Here is a 19,962-nt window from a genome sequence, read left to right on the forward strand (position 1 = left end):
ACATGAATGGGGGGGTTAACTAGGCTACCAGGGACATGACTGGGGGGGGGGTGTTAACTAGGCTACCAGGGACATGACTGGGGGGTTAACTAGGCTACCAGGGACATGACTGGGGGGGGGGGGGCGTTAGTTAACTAGACTACCAGGGACATCATTTGGGGGTTAACTAGGCTACCAGGGACATGACTGGGGGGTTAACTAGGCTACCAGGGACATGACTGGGGGGTTAACTAGGCTACCAGGGACATGACTGGGGGGTTAACTAGGCTACCAGGGACATGACTGGGGGATTTAAGTAGGCCTACCAGGGACATGACTTGGGGGTTAACTAGACTACCAGGGACATCACTGGGGGTTAACTAGACTACAAGGGGCATCACTGGGGGATAACTACAATAGCAGGGACACTATGAGAACAATACTTTGCCTTGCCCCGGGTGCTGCAAACCTACGCTACTAACTGCCGCGCACAGTATGCGGCCCTCGAATAATTTTATTAATGCCCGACTGGCTCTCGACATGGAAAAGGTTCCTCACCCCTGCTTTAGAATTTGATGTAGCTATATGTGCAGTATAAATACATGTGCACCATATGGACACACAATCTCTGACACCATTACACCACTATGAGGCTTTGCTGCAGAATGACTTGTGTGTTTCTTATGTAATCCCCGGGATCTCCTGGTGGTGAAGCCTTCTCCTCCTTATAATAATGATCTCTGGTGAACATCAATGAAGAATCCCAGATTACCGGCATTACACATAGACCTTCTGTGAGAGATTAATTGCTGGTAACCCAATTTCTTCTAATCTGCTACAGTGAGGACACAGAGAGACCATAAAATTACTTTATATGTGAGATACTGAGCAGCAACTGGAACAAGAAAGAAGCCTCCGCTATGTCATGTATCATAAACTCCGGGATGAACACGAACAATGACGCTTAAAAGGGGAGACGGTGAAATGTACGGCCATATAACGCAACATTCTCCACATGTTACAACAAACCCTCGTCTTTTCGAGAATGGGAATATTACAAGACATTACAAAACTTTGGACTCAAAGTTTTGGATGTATAAGACATTGGGGGAGTGATGTTACAGAACATGGAAAACATGCACAGTGATATCACAGAACATGGAAAACATGTATAGTGATGTCACAGAACATGGAAAACATGTATAGTGATGTCACAGAACATGGAAAACATGCACAATGATGTCACAGAACATGGAAAACATGTATAGTGATGTCACAGAACATGGAAAACATGTATAGTGATGTCACAGAACATGGAAAACATGCACAGTGATGTCATAGAACATGAAAAACATGTATAGTGATGTCACAGAACATGGAAAACATGCACAGTGATATCACAGAAAACATGCCGAGTGATGTCACAGAACATGGAAAACATGCACAGTGATGTCACAAAACACAGAAAACATGCACAGTGATGTCATAGAACATGGAGAACATGTATAGTGATGTCACCGAACATGGAAAACATGCACAGTGATGTCATAGAACATGGAAAACATGCCCAGTGATGTCATAGAACATGGAGAACATGTATAGTGATGTCACCGAACATGGAAAACATGCACAGTGATGTCACAGAACACAGAAAACATGTATAGTGATGTCCCAAAACATGGAAAACATGCACAGTGATGTCACAGGAGAAGGATCATAATCAGTGATGTCACTGTATAGAAAATACACACAGGTATAAGATACATATATAGACAGACAGACAGATGGATACTGTAGATAGATAGATAGATAGATAGATAGATAGATAGATAGATAGATAGATAGATAGATAGATAGGAGATAGATAAATGATAGACAGATAGATAGACAGACAGACAGATGATAGATAGATAGATAGATAGATAGATAGATAGATAGATAGATAGATAGATAGATAGATAGATAATCTTTTTGAACCTTATTCCGGAGGATACAGACATGTTGCTTCTTGCGATGTCTTTTATCTCCATATTACCAACCGCAGTAAACTTTGCTGCACTCCAGTAAAATGATGAGCTGGCAAATGCATCGACTTTTCTCCATACACTGATGTAGTTTTTTAATTAGAGGAGTCTTCTTGTCTATGGGATGTGTCTGATATTGCAGCATTCATGAACTAGATGATCACAGTGGTTTGATCTTTGTTATGGGGCCTCTTCTCTATGGTAAGTGACACATCTTTAATTCCAAAATGTAAATTTGTGCCACATAGTAGGTACAGAATGGGCCAGTAGCCGTACCATAGGGGCCCACAACTAGAGAGTGATAAATAGTGCACTAAGACATAATAGAAAAAAATAGGGCTCAGGCTCTTAGGAAACCCCTAAATCCTTTTGGAAGATATGGAATAGGTTAGCCAGGTTTTCTTTCCCTATGTCACCATGGGGCCTCACAGCAAAACATAGGGTTATAGGGTCCATGTCCACTATTTGTACAGCAAGATCAGAATAGGGAAAGTGTAATGATTCCTTTGGTTTGTAAGGTATAGGTGATGTCACTATAGTCGGAAAATTGGATAATGATGTCACAGAACATGAATGTTGAGCACAGTAATACCACACTAGAGGCATCATATTACAAGTGATGTAATAACACAAGAATTATACAAAAAGTGATGTCTGAGAACATGGAAAACATGCACAGTGATGTCAAAGAACATAGAAAACATGCACAGTGATGTCATAGAACATGGAAAACATGTATAGTGATGTCATAGAACATGGAAAACATGTATAGTGATGTCATAGAACATGGAAAACATGTATAGTGATGTAATAGAACATGGAAAACATGCACAGTAATGTCAAAGAACATAGAAAACATGCCCAAAGATGTCACTGAACATGAAAAACATGCACAGTGATGTCATAGAACATGGAAAACATGTATAGTGATGTCCCAGAACATGGAAAACATGCACAGTGATGTCACAGAACATGGAAAACATGTACTGTATAGTGATGTCACAGAACATGGAAAACATGCACAGTGATGTCACAGGAGAACGATCATAATCAGTGATGTCACTGTATAGAAAATACACACAGTGATGTTACAATACTAAGGTAATGTACACAGTGATGTCACTAGAGCGGGTAAACTGGCCAGTGATGTTACAGAACATGGAGACCATGCACTATGATAGCACGGATGAGGCATCATAATCAATGATGTCACAGCTCAAGAATTACTAAGTGATGTCACAGTATGTGCTTGATGTGTATGCAGTCCATGATATCATATCACAGAGATAACACACACAGGACCTGTGACCTCACAGCTTAGACAAAATACCATATAGTGATGTCACATTCTGGTATAATGCACACATGATGTCACAGTACATGTATAACACAAAAAGTAACACATCAAGCTGCCCCCTCCATAGTCATCACTCACTGCACCTTATACCGGAGTACAAATGGGCCCCTATAATTGCTGGGCCCCATAGGGACAGCTATGTCTGCCTCCCTGCTAGTAAAGCTCTAAACACTGAGCTACCATCTTCACTCTGTATACTCTGTATACCGTGCCTCGTCTCTAATCATTGGAAACACAGCAAGGACACCGCGAAACAAAACTCCAGCACTATACTGATTTCTATATAAGAATTCATTTCAGCCATTCATAGCGGCGGATTATCTGCTATCTCTGGACCGCACAGTTCCTTTGTCTCCTCCAGTCATATTAGACAACACTACATAAGAATGAGGCTTTTCTGCCCGGGAGAGGGATTTAAGTGTTATAACCGGCAGGAACTTTATATGCCGGGGACATAGCTCCTATTGCCGGCAGAATACTAACCAGGCCTCCCTGAGCACTGGGAGCGTGCCATAAAGTCAATACATGAAGTTTTATCTACTCCCAGTCTAATTGTGCCCTTCAGACTGAGCGCATCTGACAAGTAATAGGAGAGTCACTCCATACATGTCAATAGTGTGTGCCAAGGATAATAACATGCACTATGTAAAGTCTACCATGGGAACGTTGGACTTTCGGCTTTCCTCCTGCAGCGAGATTCAAGCTGCTGGACGCCATTTCATCACACAACCATGCTCATTGCTTCCATTTGTAGACATTTTTATTGCATTGTATATATTATTCTAAATAAAACACATGAACAATTAGTTTATATTAAAAATTTTGGACTATTTTGTTTCCCTTCTGCAGCTTGTATGTCTTAATATACATTACAAGCTGCGGGATGGCGGTCAGTGCTCATTCCACTACCTCTCTCTCTCCTAAGGGCCGTATTAGATGACCTGATAAATATAGTAAATGGGCGCTGATCAACTAGATTGGCGCTCGTTTACTGAGCCGATTACATGGCTTGATAATCGTTTTGCAAGGGCTGCATGGACATCGTTAGCAATGTCTGTGCAGTCCTTGCCCTTAAACTTTAGCTGATCACTGGGAAGCGAGCAGAGGAAAGAAGAACCCCGGGGACCATGGAGAGGTACTGTATGTATAAAGTTTATGATTTTCTTTCACAGAGTCATCAGTCGCCGGTCGCACATCGCTATTACATGTAGGTCAGGGCCAAAAGACATGATCAGCCAATGATGATTGTCATCAGCTAACCGCTGTCTCTCTTATACGGAACGGTAATCGGCCTGATTCAGCCGATTATCGCTGAATCTACTCTGGTGGAATAAGCACTGAATGGCATCCAGCAGCTTGTACACAGAACCTTTCAGTATGGCTAAACATTCATGTGTTTCCTATGGGAAGGGTAGGCGTAAGACAGACCGATCAAAGGGTCAGGCAGAGCAGTCTTATTATCTGTCAGTAAGGAGTCAGTGGGGGCTTCCATACAATATATAATGTCAGCCGGCTTTAGTATAAAGTATATGGGTGCCTTAAGCCATTAGAGATCCTGTCTGATGGAACAAGCTCTTAAAGGCATCCAGCAGCTTGTAGTGTATTGTTTGACCCCCATATTGTATACCAGCTGTATTGTAGCAAAGCTCATTGTGTTGTATTGTAAATATTTAATCTTATATTAACATTCAGGAGATCAAAGAGAGTGTGGCATCCCGCAGCTTGTAGTGTAAAAATGGTATCCATAAGCCTTAGCCTGTCCACACATTACATAGATGAATAGTTCTGTACAAATTAAATGGGGGCAATGGGACCCCAGTTCTCCCATGAGATGTCGCCCATTATAGAAAAGACCCTTTGAGTCTATGGGAGATTCAGCTCTGCAAAAACAGACCATATAAGTGCAACTTTTCTATGGAACTTTTCTATGGAACGGATCTGTGGCCACACACACACACATCTGTTTTCAGATTGGACACGTGGCCGACCCCATAGAGAGGCTTCACCGTGGGGTTCATGAATTCATTGGAATTAATTTTAAAATTGGTTTGATTGATTTTTCTGGTTCTTTTTTGCCCATTGTATTCTATGGGGGTTGAACCATTTTGTAAATTAAAAAATTTTTTTTAAAAAAAATTGGTCACTCTTATGGAGGAGAGGGGGGAGTATGATCTTTTTTCCAGTTTTCTGGTGGATTTTTTTATTATTATTACACAATACTTGTTTTTGTTTTTTCCCCAAAAGAGGGTGGGGCTAAAAGGGAGGGGCGTGGTCTCCTACTTAACTGAAAGATTTTGTTTAGAAACTGGCATTAGTTATAGCAGAAATCTCATAGGACAGCTCATGGTTGGTACAAATCTCAATGTGCGCTATATGGACAGTCGCCCAAACATAGTATATATTGCATTGACACTGGCGTATATAATATTTTTCTTAATCAATTAACCTCTGTTAACTGATTAGGTTAAATAAAATATCTGGTCCCTGCTCTGCCCCCATTTCAGTACCTCCAGCAGAACCATCCATCCATCCATACAGATAACAATAGTATTTCCCCCTGCAGTCCTATCGGGGGATGGGGGGGGGGGGTCTCAGTTGGGGGGTTGTATTTACAATCACAATTACAAAATCTAAATTATTCAAGCACTTGAACATAGGCATGATGCAGTAGGAATGAAAGATTTGCAGAAAAAGCCCCAGAATATAGGAAAGCGATATCTAACCAGGAGAATTTACAATGGATCTCTATTTAGGCGACTCTCTATTCTGCATTCAGACCGCTCGCCATAAATATGACAGTATTTTTTTTTTTCTTTTAGTTAAAAGTAAAACAAAACAGATTAAATCACAAAAACTTCATGGACAGAGCCCCCTAGTGGTCAGAATGGTTATTGCGGTTTAGTACAGTACATTTCCTCTAGTTTTGTACACGTAGGTGACAGCGTGTCCCGATCTTTAAATTTAGTCATTGTGAGAGGGGTGACGTACACGGGAGGGAAAGTGACAACTGATTTCGGTACATTTATAAGGATGTTGTAGGTTTAATTTATACCAGTGATAGGGGTTATGGCTATAGGGGGTGCAGAGGACGCAGCTGAATGTGCCTGGCACTGCTACAGGGGTATTCTTATAAGAGAACTGTATCTGCAACATTTACAGGCATTGTGGCTGTCATTGTTATGGTGGCAAATATTACTGGGGTTATTAATATGGTGGTACTGTAATAACTTCTTGTGAGGGCAGTAGGGCTGTCATTGTTCTGGTGTTATGGTGGCAATGTGGCTATCTTTTATGGGAGAATTGTGGTCATCACTGTTATGGGAGCACTGTGTGTAACTCTTATTGGCATCTTGTGGTTGTCACTGTTATGAGAGCACTGTAGCTATCTCTAATTGGCATCTGGTGGCTGTCACTGTAGTGGTGGTACTGCCACTATCTGTCATGGTGGCACTGTGGTTATATGTTATGGGTGCACTGTGGTCATCATTGGTATGGTTGCACTGTGGCTCTCTATTATGGATGCACTGTGGTCATCACTGTTATAGTGGCACTGTGTCTGTAACTTTTATAGCGGCACTGTGGCTTTCGCTGTTATGGTGTCACTGTGGCTCTTATAGTGGCACTGTGGCTGTCACTGTTATGGTGTCAATGTGGCTTTTATAGTGGCACTGTGGCTGTAACTGTTATGGTGGCACTGTGGCTCTCGCTTATAGTGGCACTGTGGCTAACTTATTGTAGCACTGTGGTCATCTCTATTATGGTGGCACTGTGGCTGTAACTGTTATAGTGGCACTGTGGCTCTCGCTTATAGTGGCACTGTGGCTAACTTATTGTAGCACTGTGGTCATCTCTATTATGGTGGCACTGTGGCTGTAACTGTTATGGTGGCACTGTGACTGTTATGGGATTACTGTGCCTGTAACTGTTATGATGGCACTATGGCTGTCACTGTTATGGTAATACTGTAGCTATCTGTTATTGTGATACTGTAGCTGTTATGGTGGCAATGAAGCTATCTGTTATGGAGGCACCATGGCTGTCACTGTTATGGTGGTACTGTAGCTATCTGTTATGGTGGCACTGTAGCTATCTGTTATGGTGGTACTGTAGCTATCTGTTATGGAGGCACCATGGCTGTCACTGTTATGGTGGTACTGTAGCTATCTGTTATGGTGGCACTGTAGCTATCTGTTATGGTGGTACTGTAGCTATCTGTTATGGAGGCAGTATTGCTGTCTGTTATGGTGGTACTGTAGCTATCTGTTATGGTGGCACTATGGCTGTCACTGTTATGGTGGCACTGTAGCTATCTGTTATGGTGGTACTGTAGCTATCTGTTATGGTGGTACTGTAGCTATCTGTTATGGTGGCACTGTAGCTATCTGTTATGGTGGTACTGTAGCTATCTGTTATGGAGGCACCATGGCTGTCACTGTTATGGTGGTACTGTAGCTATCTGTTATGGTGGCACTGTAGCTATCTGTTATGGTGGTACTGTAGCTATCTGTTATGGAGGCAGTATTGCTGTCTGTTATGGTGGTACTGTAGCTATCTGTTATGGAGGCAGTATTGCTGTCTGTTATGGTGGTACTGTAGCTATCTGTTATGGAGGCAGTATTGCTGTCTGTTATGGTGGCACTGTAGCTATCTGTTATGGTGGTACTGTAGCTATCTGTTATGGTAGTGTAAAGGTGGCCATGAAGGGTTATTACTTTGGGTAAAAACATTGTAATCCTTAAAATGGCTTAAGCCTTGTAACTGCTTTTTAGAAGGAGAGGAATGCTGGCAGCACGCAGATGAGAAAAGCACCGTGAACCTACATTGTAGTCACAATACAGACATAAGAACAAGACTGTTATATAAACAATTTATATGGTAAACATCACGTTGTGCCAGCCTGACTGCCCAGGACAGGATGCTGCTGGCCATTTATGGACTGACCAATCAGAGTGTGACATGTATGTGTGTTGTGACTTGAAGCCCCGCCTGTATTAAAATTTGTATATATTTGTTGTGAAACCAAATAAAGCGTGAGTGCGCACTCCTAAACTCAGGTGAGTGAGGAGGTTATACTGTCTTTTTGCCTGGTGTCATGTCCTCGTCGCTAGCACTCAGCTTACTTAATTTGGACAGGGATAGCAACTTGGGAATAAGGGAGATGAAAAGCAAATCTCACCTTGACACTGTGGCTATGTTATGGTGGCACTGTAGCTATCTGTTATGGTGGCACTGTGGCTGTCACTGTTATGGTAGAACTGTAGCTATCTGTTATGGTGGCACTGTGGCTGTCACTGTTATGGTAGAACTGTAGCTATCTGTTATGGTGGCACTGTAGCTGTCTGTTATGGTGGCACTGTGGCTGTCACTGTTATGGTAGAACTGTAGCTATCTGTTATGGTGGCACTGTAGCTGTCTGTTATGGTGGCACTGTAGCTGTCACTGTTATGGTGGAACTGTAGCTGTCACTGTAATGGTGGAACTGTAGCTATCTGTTATGGTGGCACTCCTGTTGTCTGTTATGGTGGCACTCTAGCTGTCTGTTATGGTTGCACTGTAGCTGTCACTATTATGGTAGCACTGTAGCTGTCTGTTATGGTGGCACTGTGGCTATTATAGCAGCCTTGTGGCTGTTAGTGTTATGGTAGCCTTGTTTTCCCCCATATAAGATGGCTTTGACACACACAGTATGATTTAAGGCATGATAGACCACCCGTCACATACAGGACAATGCACATTACACAATGCTATCCACCTTAGCTCATATTCTCTGTATTATTTCATATTAAAAGACAAAAGTGGGGCTATTTTTGGTTCCGCTTTGTAACATCACTTACTACAGTGACAGCAGCTCCATCATTCATAGCCAGACCCTCTTGGGTGATTCTCTTACATCTGCGGGACCACCAGCTATTTGTGCTTACATCAGTACCGTCACTATCCTACCCCTCCTCCTGTGGGATCTTTGATGTAAAAGCCATGTTCTCCAAATATAGCACCATTGTCCTTTGTGACATTGGACAACTTGCATCATCTCATTGTTACCGAGTCACCAGAATAGAAGGATGTGAATTTTATGGGGCATGAAGTGATGTGTCGGCTTTATTGAGTGCACCAAGATGGATACAATGACCTGCAAGAACTTGGATTAATCTCTGGGGAAGAAGAGGAGCCTGCGGGGCAGCGTGATGGGCAATGTTCTGCTGGAGACCTTGTGTCCTGGCATCATGTGAATGTTACTGTGACACGTACCACCTACCTGACCATTGTACACACCAAGTCCACCCATTCATGGCAGCAGGATAATGCCCCAGGGGCCACACTGCAGGAATTGCTCAGGATTGAAGAAGAGGACAAAGAGATCAAGATGGTGACCATGATATGTCTTCCTTTAGGACCTCTACCCTTAAAGGGTATGTCCACTATTGTATGATATTATCTACATACAAAGCTGAGCAGCATTATAAATACTGTATTTTCGGTAACTTATGTTGCACTGACCCTGAGTTACAGCCATTTATTATATTTCAGGGCTGCACCCACTGCTTTGTTCAACGTTATTAGAAACACTAGACAAACTTGGTTTGCGGTAAATCCTACAGGGCTTGGCTATAATACAGTCAGGACAGGTTGCTTTCCATTTCCTATAACTGTGCATGTATCAGACTCTGTGCAGACAATGCAGACTTTGAGGCAAATTGAGAGGTTTCTTAACCTTGCAGAATTATAAATGCAGCTCTGGAGTATCAACCAGGCTGTAACTCAGGATCAGTACGGGATAAGTAATGAGTAGCAGAGTAGCAGAGAGGAGGATGTTGTGAGAGTCTCAACCCAAGTAGTACTGTGCTCTGCTGGGATGATGGAGAATGAGGTAGAATACTTAGAAGAAGAAGCAGAAGAACAACAACAACAACAACACCAGCTGTGCCTGTGTATTGACCTTAAATAGTCTTCACACCACCTTATGCCCACTAAACTTGGCTGAACCCTCCTAGAGGGTGACAAAGGCCCCAGAATGAGCGTAATGCTGAAGGTTCCCTGCTGACTCCTGCGCTGCGAGATAGAGTCCCTAGGCTTATCGCAACTTTGCTCTATCCGTATGAGTTCCTAGCTCTTTGGCTTTTGTTGTGGATACTGTCCTGCTCTGTTACTCTCCTTGTCCACGGCGTGGGTTGATGTTGTCTCTGACTTGTCCTCTCCTAAGAGGGTTTTAACAGTGCATAGTGCCGTGTAGCAATACTGAGAAGTTGTTAGAGGTGTACTGTCTTGCTTCTGACCCATACGAGGTTCTTGCTAAGACTAAACTACTCTTCCTGTCTCCCACGTGACTTCCTATCTTCCAGCATGAAAGGAGCACTGTGAGTGGGTGAAGAGTGCAATAGAAGAAGCAAAAAGAGAGCTGATAGGAGAGAAGAAGAACAGATTCCTACTGGTCTGCAGATTCATGAGACACATAAAGAAACAATAACCCTTTATACACTTCTGCTGTGCAGCTTGCAAATACACATAACTAATAGAGCGACATCTAGTGGCAAAACTTTAGTACTACTTTCATCACCACACAAGTACAATAAGTACAGACTTTTGCGAAGGGTTTATGGAACTAACACCCGTGGTAGGACACCACAATTGCAGCTCTGGAGTATAATACAGGATGTAATTCAGGATTAGTACAGGATAAGTAATGTAATGTATGTACACAGTGACCCCACCAGCAGAATAGAGAGCACAGCTCTGAAGTATAATACAGGATGTAACTCAGGATCAATAAAGGATATATAAAAAACAGAGGTGTATCTACCATAAAGGAAGACTACGCCACTGCTAGGGGGGCCGTGCACTAAGGGGGCCTGCAGGCCCTTTGCTGCGGCACTCTGAGTAAGAAGCTATTGGCTTCCTGCTTTGTCAGTCTCTCTTGTGGCCAGAGGACCCCGATGCACAAGTGACAGGATATTCCCATTGCACAGTTTTTCGCTATAGGTCCCAGTGAATCCTAGCTACGCAGTGACCCCACCAGCAGAATAGTGAGTGCAGCTCTGGAGTATAACACAGGATGTAACTCAGGATATGAGAAGTAAACTTTCTTTTTGTTGATTCATTCTATTGTATACGACTACAGTACACCATATATATCCTTTTTCGCAGGCTCTGCAGTGTTCACAAACAATGGTAAGAGAAGCCAGCCGCAGGGTCATACTGCCCTTCTAACCTAGAAGAGATAGGAAGGAACGGTAAAATAAAAGAGAGGGTGGTGGGGAGCGGGGCTGAATTTTACTTTGGTAAGGAGATGATTCAATGTGAGACATCCTAATAATAATAATAATCAGTATTATATAATATAACACACACCAATAGCCTGACGTAATCCGGGCCGCCACTGACATTACTACCAATTATCTGATAGGAGCCGGGGGCCATTTAACCCTCGTATCTCCAGGACGCTCACAGTAATATCGGTCACTTTTAGTCTTTAAAGTTTATTTTGTAGAAATGAAAGCAGAGGAGTTGCCTGAGCGGTGGTGCCCGCTGCCTGTGACTGATCTCTCTTTTGTTCTCTTCTCGTATTTTGCATTCTTTCTTTCCTCTGATCTCTCTCCCAGTTGTTGCTTTCCTACGCTTTCCAATTTGCTACCTTCTCATCTCATTTCAATCTGTTCCACTGCTGTGATATATAATTACGCCTCGGTTAGAGTCCACGTAAATGGAAAATAAAGTAGTAGATATAAACAGCTACTTTACAACCAAAGCGTCTGTGGAGCTCAGACACTCAGGAATCACAGAGTACAAGAAAAGCCATCAGGCTGGTACTGGCAATGGGGCGAGCCTGGCATTACCCAGAAGAGGGGCTGTGCCAGCAGCAGAGGCTCCCAGGATGTGTGAGACTGGGATGGGGACACTGGGATGGGGACTGTGTTTATGGGAGAACGGTGACTATGGGAGTCATTGCTGCATTTACTGTGATGGGGGCTCCAAGACTGACAATATTATGGGGGAACTGTTCCTATTACTGTTATGGAGGACAATGGGATTCTTACTGTTATAGGGGCACTATGGTAGACATTATTATAGGAAGGGCTCTATGGTAGGCATTATTATAGGTGTACTATGGTAGGACTTATTATAGTAGTACTATGGTAGGCATTATTATAGTAGTACTATGGTAGGCATTATTATAGGGGTACTATGGTAGGCATTATTATAGGGGTACTATGGTAGGCATTTTTATAGGAGTACTATGTTAGGCATTATTATAGGGGTACTATGGTAGGCATTATTATAGGGGTACTATGGTAGGCATTTTTATAGGAGTACTATGTTAGGCATTATTATAGGGCTACTATGGTAGGCATTATTATAGGGGTACTATGGTAGGCATTATTATAGGGGTACTATGGTAGGCATTATTATAGGGGTACTATGGTAGGCATTTTTATAGGGGTACTATGGTAGGCATTATTATAGGGGTACTATGGTAGGCATTATTATAGGGGTAGTATGGTAGGCATTATTATAGGGGTACTATGGTAGGCATTATTATAGGGGTACTATGGTAGGCATTATTATAGGGGTACTATGGTAGGCAATATTATAGGGGTACTATTGTAGGCATTATTATAGGGGTACTATTGTAGGCATTATTATAGGGGTACTATTGTAGGCATTATTATAGGGGTACTATTGTAGGCATTATTATAGGGGTACTATGGTAGGCATTATTATAGGGGTACTATTGTAGGCATTATTATAAGGGTACTATGGTAGGCATTATTATAGGGGTACTATGGTACACATTATTATAGGGTTACTATGGTAGACATTATCATAGAGGTATTATGGTAGACAATATAACAGGAGCACTATGGTAGGCATATAGGGGTACTAAAGTAGGCTTTATTATAGGGGTACTATGGTAGGCATTATTATAGGGACACTGTGATATCCATTACTGTGACTTTACTGTATATGCTGCACCCACCATGGCTGCTCCAGCCAGGGGACTTTGCATAGTTTTATGCTCAGGTTCCCTTATCCCCTTGGTAACTACACCCCAGTCTGTTCTGCAGTATAGGAAACACATCATAATATGTATATGGCACACACCTATACCATAGCCCTTGGAGTGACCCCCATCTACATCACATGGACCGGTACTGATAGGCTTATTACATACTGTACCTCTGTATTATCACTTGCCGTAGGCTATTAATCCAATTGATCATCCGAAGACCTAGACATCTTTATAGGATCTTACGAGAATTTACAAGGACAATTATCCCCTCCCGATAACAAATCAAATACAAATCACAAATTATAACTAATAAAATCACTGCGACACAAAGAATCATTGTAACCATATCCGCGTTCAATCCTTCATGCTATACACATTTTACGGCCATAGATCTCATTAAGGAATTGTAATTGTCTTGTATGGCAGACACTGCAGGCGCTCGGAAGAATAGCCAGAGGTTATTAAAGGGCAAGAGTCACAAGTGATCCTCACTTCATTGACACGCCTAATATCCCTAAATTAAATGATAGAGACAGAAGCCTCCTCGGAGATTTTTCCTGTGCTCATTGACGTCCCCTGCTGAATATAAGATGTTAAACAAGAAGAGTGAAAGGAGAAAAGTGACAACCGCTCTAAGTACTTACTGGTTGTCACTTATCTAGTCCATTCAGCAAAACCCTGTTTTTCTACCATTACACTGAATGTCCCAATACTGCCCCCTATGGGATACTATATATATTATATATATTTACACATATATATATATATATATATATATATATATATATATATATACTGCATATATATAAGTTTTTTTTATTATTTTTTTTTATATGAACTGGTATTTTATTCACAATTAGGTAAAAATAGAATGCAGATATCCTTGGACCCTACTAAACTAACATATTGACATTCACAGAGATTATACAGCTTCAGTTAGTTGGATACATGAAAAAGTGGGGACCCTATAGAAAGAATAACATGGGCACCTCATTTCTTATGTTGGGTTTTGCCACCCAGGACAGGATGGTTCAATGGTTACTTGTTCTCCCTTCCCTGTTGACAACATTTTAAAAAGCTAAATTTTAACATTTAAGCTCCGCCCCTGAGGAACCTGGAAACTCCCCTAAATGTTTGGAAACACCCCTAACATTTTGCTAAAGCTTTCATGTTTTGTGGCCTGATTCCAAGGATTATCCTGCTATGTTTCTATTCCCCTTGGGTCAGTTCCCCACCCCTTTGCTTGGTGGTATATTGTATTTCCTATAGGAAGGGGAGACTTGTACAGGTTTTTGTCACTCAGAACAAATGGGATGGGTCTTTCTGATCATAGTTTATAAGATCCTTGTAAAACTATGATTACTACACTAAAAAAAAAAACATACGACAAAATTGATCTGCTAAACACATTGGAGGAGATTTATCAAACATGGTGTAAAGTGAAACTGGCTCAGTTGCCCCTAGCAACCAATCAGATTCCACCTTTCATTTCCAAAAGAGTCTGTGAGGAATGAAAGGTGGAATCTGATTGGTTGCTAGGGGCAACTGAGCCAGTTTCACTTTATACCATGTTTGATAAATCTCCCCAAAGTCCATCGGAATTTGCCTGGTTGTCCTTTTAGACCCTATATATTATACTGTAGACCAGTGCCTTCAACAACTGAAAAACTACAATTTTCATAATGATGGGATTGTAGATTGTACAGGGCTAGGCTGAGACTACTCTTAGCAATGTTGATGTTTATATAGTCATATGTGAGCAAAAGACCCTAAACAATGTCCCTACAGCTCTGTCTACCATTGTAGATAAACCCAGTGACACCAAACTCTGCCATTCCATTTCTGGTGAGTGTACGCTGTTTTCATTGTGATCATGTGACATACATGATTACCATCTCTGTGATTAAAAATACCCCTTTAAGCGTTAAGTGCTTCCTTCTATGACTTGGGAGCGCTTCCTTCTACAATAGAACTAGATAACCCTGCCTCAAGACCTTCTTAAAGGGATATTCCATAAGTAAAAACAATGATAGATTCCCATCTCCAAGACCCCCATCATATGACAAAATGTCAAGGGACCCTACTATGGGAACATCCCTTTAACCTCTTTAATTCAGTGATGACCTCTGCACAGGATGAATACTCACTGAGTGTTAGAATACTACATAGAAGCTGATGAGATGTAGAAAAAAAGCTATATCCACCTATAGGATAACCTATCCATTATGTATTATAGGGGATGCCACACAGCTTTCCCAGATTCCATAAGAAAACTAGATACAACAAATTAAACTAAGTTAATAAAAAATTCTATTTAGGCATATCTCATCTGTTCCAGGGAAAGCTTGGTGACAGGTAACATAGGAATGCGATGCTTGTTCCAGGAAAAGCTAAGTGATGTTCAATATAGTGACATTACATTCCTTGCCACCCAGCTTTCCCATATTACTGAATAACAACATCTATCATAGCTTTCCAGTGATACTTTATTCACTGCTATGTGTGCGTGTGTGTGTGTGTGTGTGGGGGGGGGGGGGGGGTATATCAGTTCCAGGGAAAGATTGGTGAAAGTTTTCCACTATGCTGAGAAAAAGCCATTTCTTAGTCATATTGTTTTCAGGTGACATCTAATACAGTCATATAACAGATCAGGTCACCCAGCTTTCCCAGACTACTGCATAGAGGTCTACTACTAGCCTAGTTATTTAATAACATAGTTATATGGGGTAATATAGGGTTAAGGAAAATTCTGTTTGAGTTGGTATTCAATATACTAGCATGACAATTGGTCACCCAGCTTTCCCAGACTACTTTCCCAGAAGCAAAATCAATTGATTGTTTTCTAAAAAGTCTTGTGCTAGGCTAACAATAATTCTATTCAGATATATCTCTTCCAGGGAAAGCTGGGTGATATTCAATATGGTTAACACCACCCAGCTTTCCCAGATTACTGAATGGCAAAACTGTTACATTATCATTAGCTATTGACATGGCTTATGTCTAAGCGGACACATTCCCAATATTTTCTAGTTTTATCTGTTCCAAATAAAGTTGGATTACATCTAATATAGGAGCAGTATATTTTTAAAAAGCCAGCTTTCCCAGGTTACTGAATGGCAAAACTTTGACCTCATTATTAACCATTGACTTGTCAAAGGTCTAATGGTTGCTGACAAAATTATTTCCAATACTTCCCAGTCATATCTGTTCTATCAGGGAAAGCTGGTTTACATCCAATATATGAAAATTATGGTTGATACCATCCAGCTTTCCCAGGTAACTGAATGGCAACACTGTCTAGTAATCCAAGTAATACATTTGCCATTGGAGTCTAATACTAAGCTGACAAAAAATATCCTAAAATTTCCCAGTGGTATCTGTTCCAGGGAAAGCTGGGTGACATCCAATATAAGGATATTATAGATGATGCCACACATGCTTGTCTGCTGATACAAGTCTGAGATACAGTAATTGGGGGTTTATGTGCATGCTGCTGCAATGATGGCTGTCACCCAGCTTTCCCAGGTAGTAATAACACTCAGGAACACAGAACTTGTGGTGTGAACACAGCTCATCTCCTATCTCCTGCACAGTGATGGGGATGCCATGTGCACAGCTGAGTTGGAAAGTTGCACTGAAGTCTCCCCCACCTGTCACTTTGCTATATAGACAGTCAGTGGCAGCTACTCACCGATCCTTAGGACTTGCTGGGAGGTCTGAGGGGTGATCGCACTGAAAATGCAGACTAGAGGGAGAAAAAGTCCACAGCTGCCAGGGAGATCCATCCTAGACAATGAGGGATCAGTGCTGCACATGCCTGCTATGTCCTAGAGCTATAGCCAGACTGATGGAGCAGATGCTGCTGATTCCCACTTCATCCTATGCCTCATTCACTTTCCTGGCTCCCTGGCTGGGTTGCTCTCTCTAGCCCATCACTGCATCTCTGCTGCTCCCTGGAAGCCTCCACCAGCTGAGGTCCACAGGCAGGCAGGCAGGCAGGCAGGCTCCAGTGCCTTCTCCCCAGTGCTGCAGGCAGGATGCTCAGCTTGCTCCCCAGTGCTGCAGGCAGGGTCCTTAGCTTGCTCCCCAGTCCTCAGCTCTCTCCCCAGTCCTGCAGGCAGAATCCTCAGCTCTCTCCCCAGTCCTGCAGGCAGGATCCTCTGCTTGCTCTCTCTGCTTTCTGCACACCAGCCAGAGCTCACTCCAGCAAAAAAAGTGAGGAGGGAGCTAGGAGCTTGCAATGTCTCCTGATATCCAGCAGATTAAGCCACATTCACTCCCATGCAAGTAGCAGGGCTGATTGAATCCTTGCTTGGAATCTACTGATGAAAGCAATTCTAATCTCCATGTTTGGCTGGGGAGAGGAGAAACTGGGTGATTAAGTCAGCATCATGTAAGTACAAAGTATCATCCTCCTCCTCCTCTTCATCATCATCACCATGCTGCCTCTACTTCTCTTTCTTCCCTGCATAGTCTCTTCTTGTCATTTTCAGGGACCACCCCTAGGACTCTGCACTGGAGATGACTTCACAGCCCCTAGAAGACAGATGGAAGCAACCTCTCACCTGCTATCATACTAAATCAATGGGGGAGGGGGGAGAGGGTGCTGCAGACAGACACCTGACTGTGGGCTCAGAGAAGTTACACAGGGATTGCAGAACAGAGAGAGTAAGATAATAGCTGGGACTACAAGTCACAGAATGTCTGAATCTGCATAGTTCAATCATAATGGCTGATATGTCAATGGGCAATAATAAGCAGCAAGGAACTACTATTCCCAGCATACCCTATATTCCTTTCTGGAACTACAGGTCATAAAAAAAGCCCATCACAAGCTTCGTAATGCATAGTGGAACTACAGTTATCAGCATGCCCTTAGAGTATAAGTGGGGACATGAGATAATCCAAGATTTTGTGGAACTACAAGTCTCAGAATGCCCTTGGGTTACTGATAACTACTGACATCTAGTTTTTTTTTGCATTGGTAAAGATGTATTACAAGCTACAACTCTGTTTGGTGGAACTACAAGTCCCAGTAGGCGCAGTTGACTATACCCTGATAATTCCCCATCCTCATAGTGTCCACCACTGCTGCTTACAGAACTGTTGATTATATTGGATATAATCTATGGAACTACAAGAACCAGCATGCCCCCTCTCTGTATGCACATGTATTAGTAACCCCTGCCCTGCCAGCTGTCATCCTCTGTACATTCTTACATACATCTCTATAGACTGCACTAGATACGGTTTCTATTAACATAGAGTGTATCTAAGGCATCTCTTATAATAATATGTGGTCTCTTATGGTGGCTACACTCGCCAGCAGAGAGTATCACACTGTGTATACTGAGAATCCTCATTCACAGGTTTGTGCCGCAATTATAACAATGAGAGGCAGAATGACAGTGAAAATGCCAAATGTGAACATATCCATAGGCTGTATTCACACTGTCCCAGACCACCGGAGACTTTAGCATTGAACTCCTCAGTATATGGTACAGAACCACCAAGGATGTAGGCACTGACCGGGATGCTGGTTGTAACCCTTTCACTACCCCATTCTCTAGGGATATGGGATATTGGCTCCATGTGCAGAGATACTTATATATTTGGTGCCATCACTTTCTTGTACTTTCTTTGTTTTATCATACAAGTCATCATATTTTAAATGTCAGACAATGACATTAAAACTAAAATCCACCCCTGCCTCATCCGAGAGGAGATTACAAGTGAAGAACGCCCTATTATGTGCAGAATGACTATGGTGGACGATTGGTAGGATGATGAGACATGCAGATGTTCAGGTTAAAGGAGCTAAGTATTTGTGTCTTTTGCTTTTAATAAGCTGGAAATAAAAAATAAAGAGGGTCTTGGTTCGGGACAACAGCTCCTCCTGGAGTTTCAAGCAACTTTCCTCCATCTGTAAATTTATTTGTTTACCAAAAGTACCTCTTACCCAAGAAAACAAAAGATCTAAAGTCTTGACCACTAGGTGTCTCACTTATCTGCAAACTGCTGTCCACAGCTTGTTGCTAGGGGAAATCTGTCTCTAGTGGCAGAGAGACTGGAGGTGGGGGTGGAGCTTAGATAGTGCTATGTGCAGAAGAAATGGGGAGAACCTGGACGGTGTGAATGTATTATGAGTCAGTCTGTCTCCTCCAGAAAATCTAAACTGTGCCTGAAAGGTAAATCAAGGCTTTCCTCTTATCTCTGACCCTCAATAAAGGAGGCAGTTCACTGCTTAGACCAGGTCTGCTTTTGTCATATAACCCTTGCTGTGATACTTTTGCATAGACACATTAAAAACCCAGTATATCAATACCCCTTCTCCCCCCACAAGCCATGTATGGGTACTGTACATCATCCCCCACACAGTGCCAGTCTGTTTGGTCCAGTGTACTTTTATGAACACAATGCTATCGCATAGCAGAGAGGAATAGGTGCTTGACTGTGACTAGAAAACAAAAGTAATGCTGCGTTTACACAGAGCGATAATTCGCCTGATTGTACGATTAACAATTTTTTTTTATAACGATCAGCGTTTAGACGGAACAATATATCGTACGGAAAAATCATTTTGCGATTGCTTTGCG

The 19,962-nt window shown here is 42.2% G+C and overlaps 1 protein-coding gene across 1 annotated transcript in view; it reads right to left on the minus strand.

The window, feature by feature from the left end:
- Positions 1 to 17,818, minus strand: part of GRIK1 (glutamate ionotropic receptor kainate type subunit 1) — a 264,135-nt gene extending 246,317 nt beyond the window's left edge. The window contains exon 1 of the mRNA XM_069946178.1: positions 17,058 to 17,818. Within this exon, the coding sequence (XP_069802279.1) occupies positions 17,058 to 17,181 (124 nt within the window). The 5' untranslated portion in view covers positions 17,182 to 17,818. The remainder of the gene's footprint in view (positions 1 to 17,057) is intronic.
- Positions 17,819 to 19,962: the final 2,144 nt, after the last annotated feature.

This window comes from Dendropsophus ebraccatus, chromosome 11, assembly GCF_027789765.1.
Source record: "Dendropsophus ebraccatus isolate aDenEbr1 chromosome 11, aDenEbr1.pat, whole genome shotgun sequence".
Taxonomy (NCBI): Eukaryota; Metazoa; Chordata; class Amphibia; order Anura; family Hylidae; genus Dendropsophus; species Dendropsophus ebraccatus.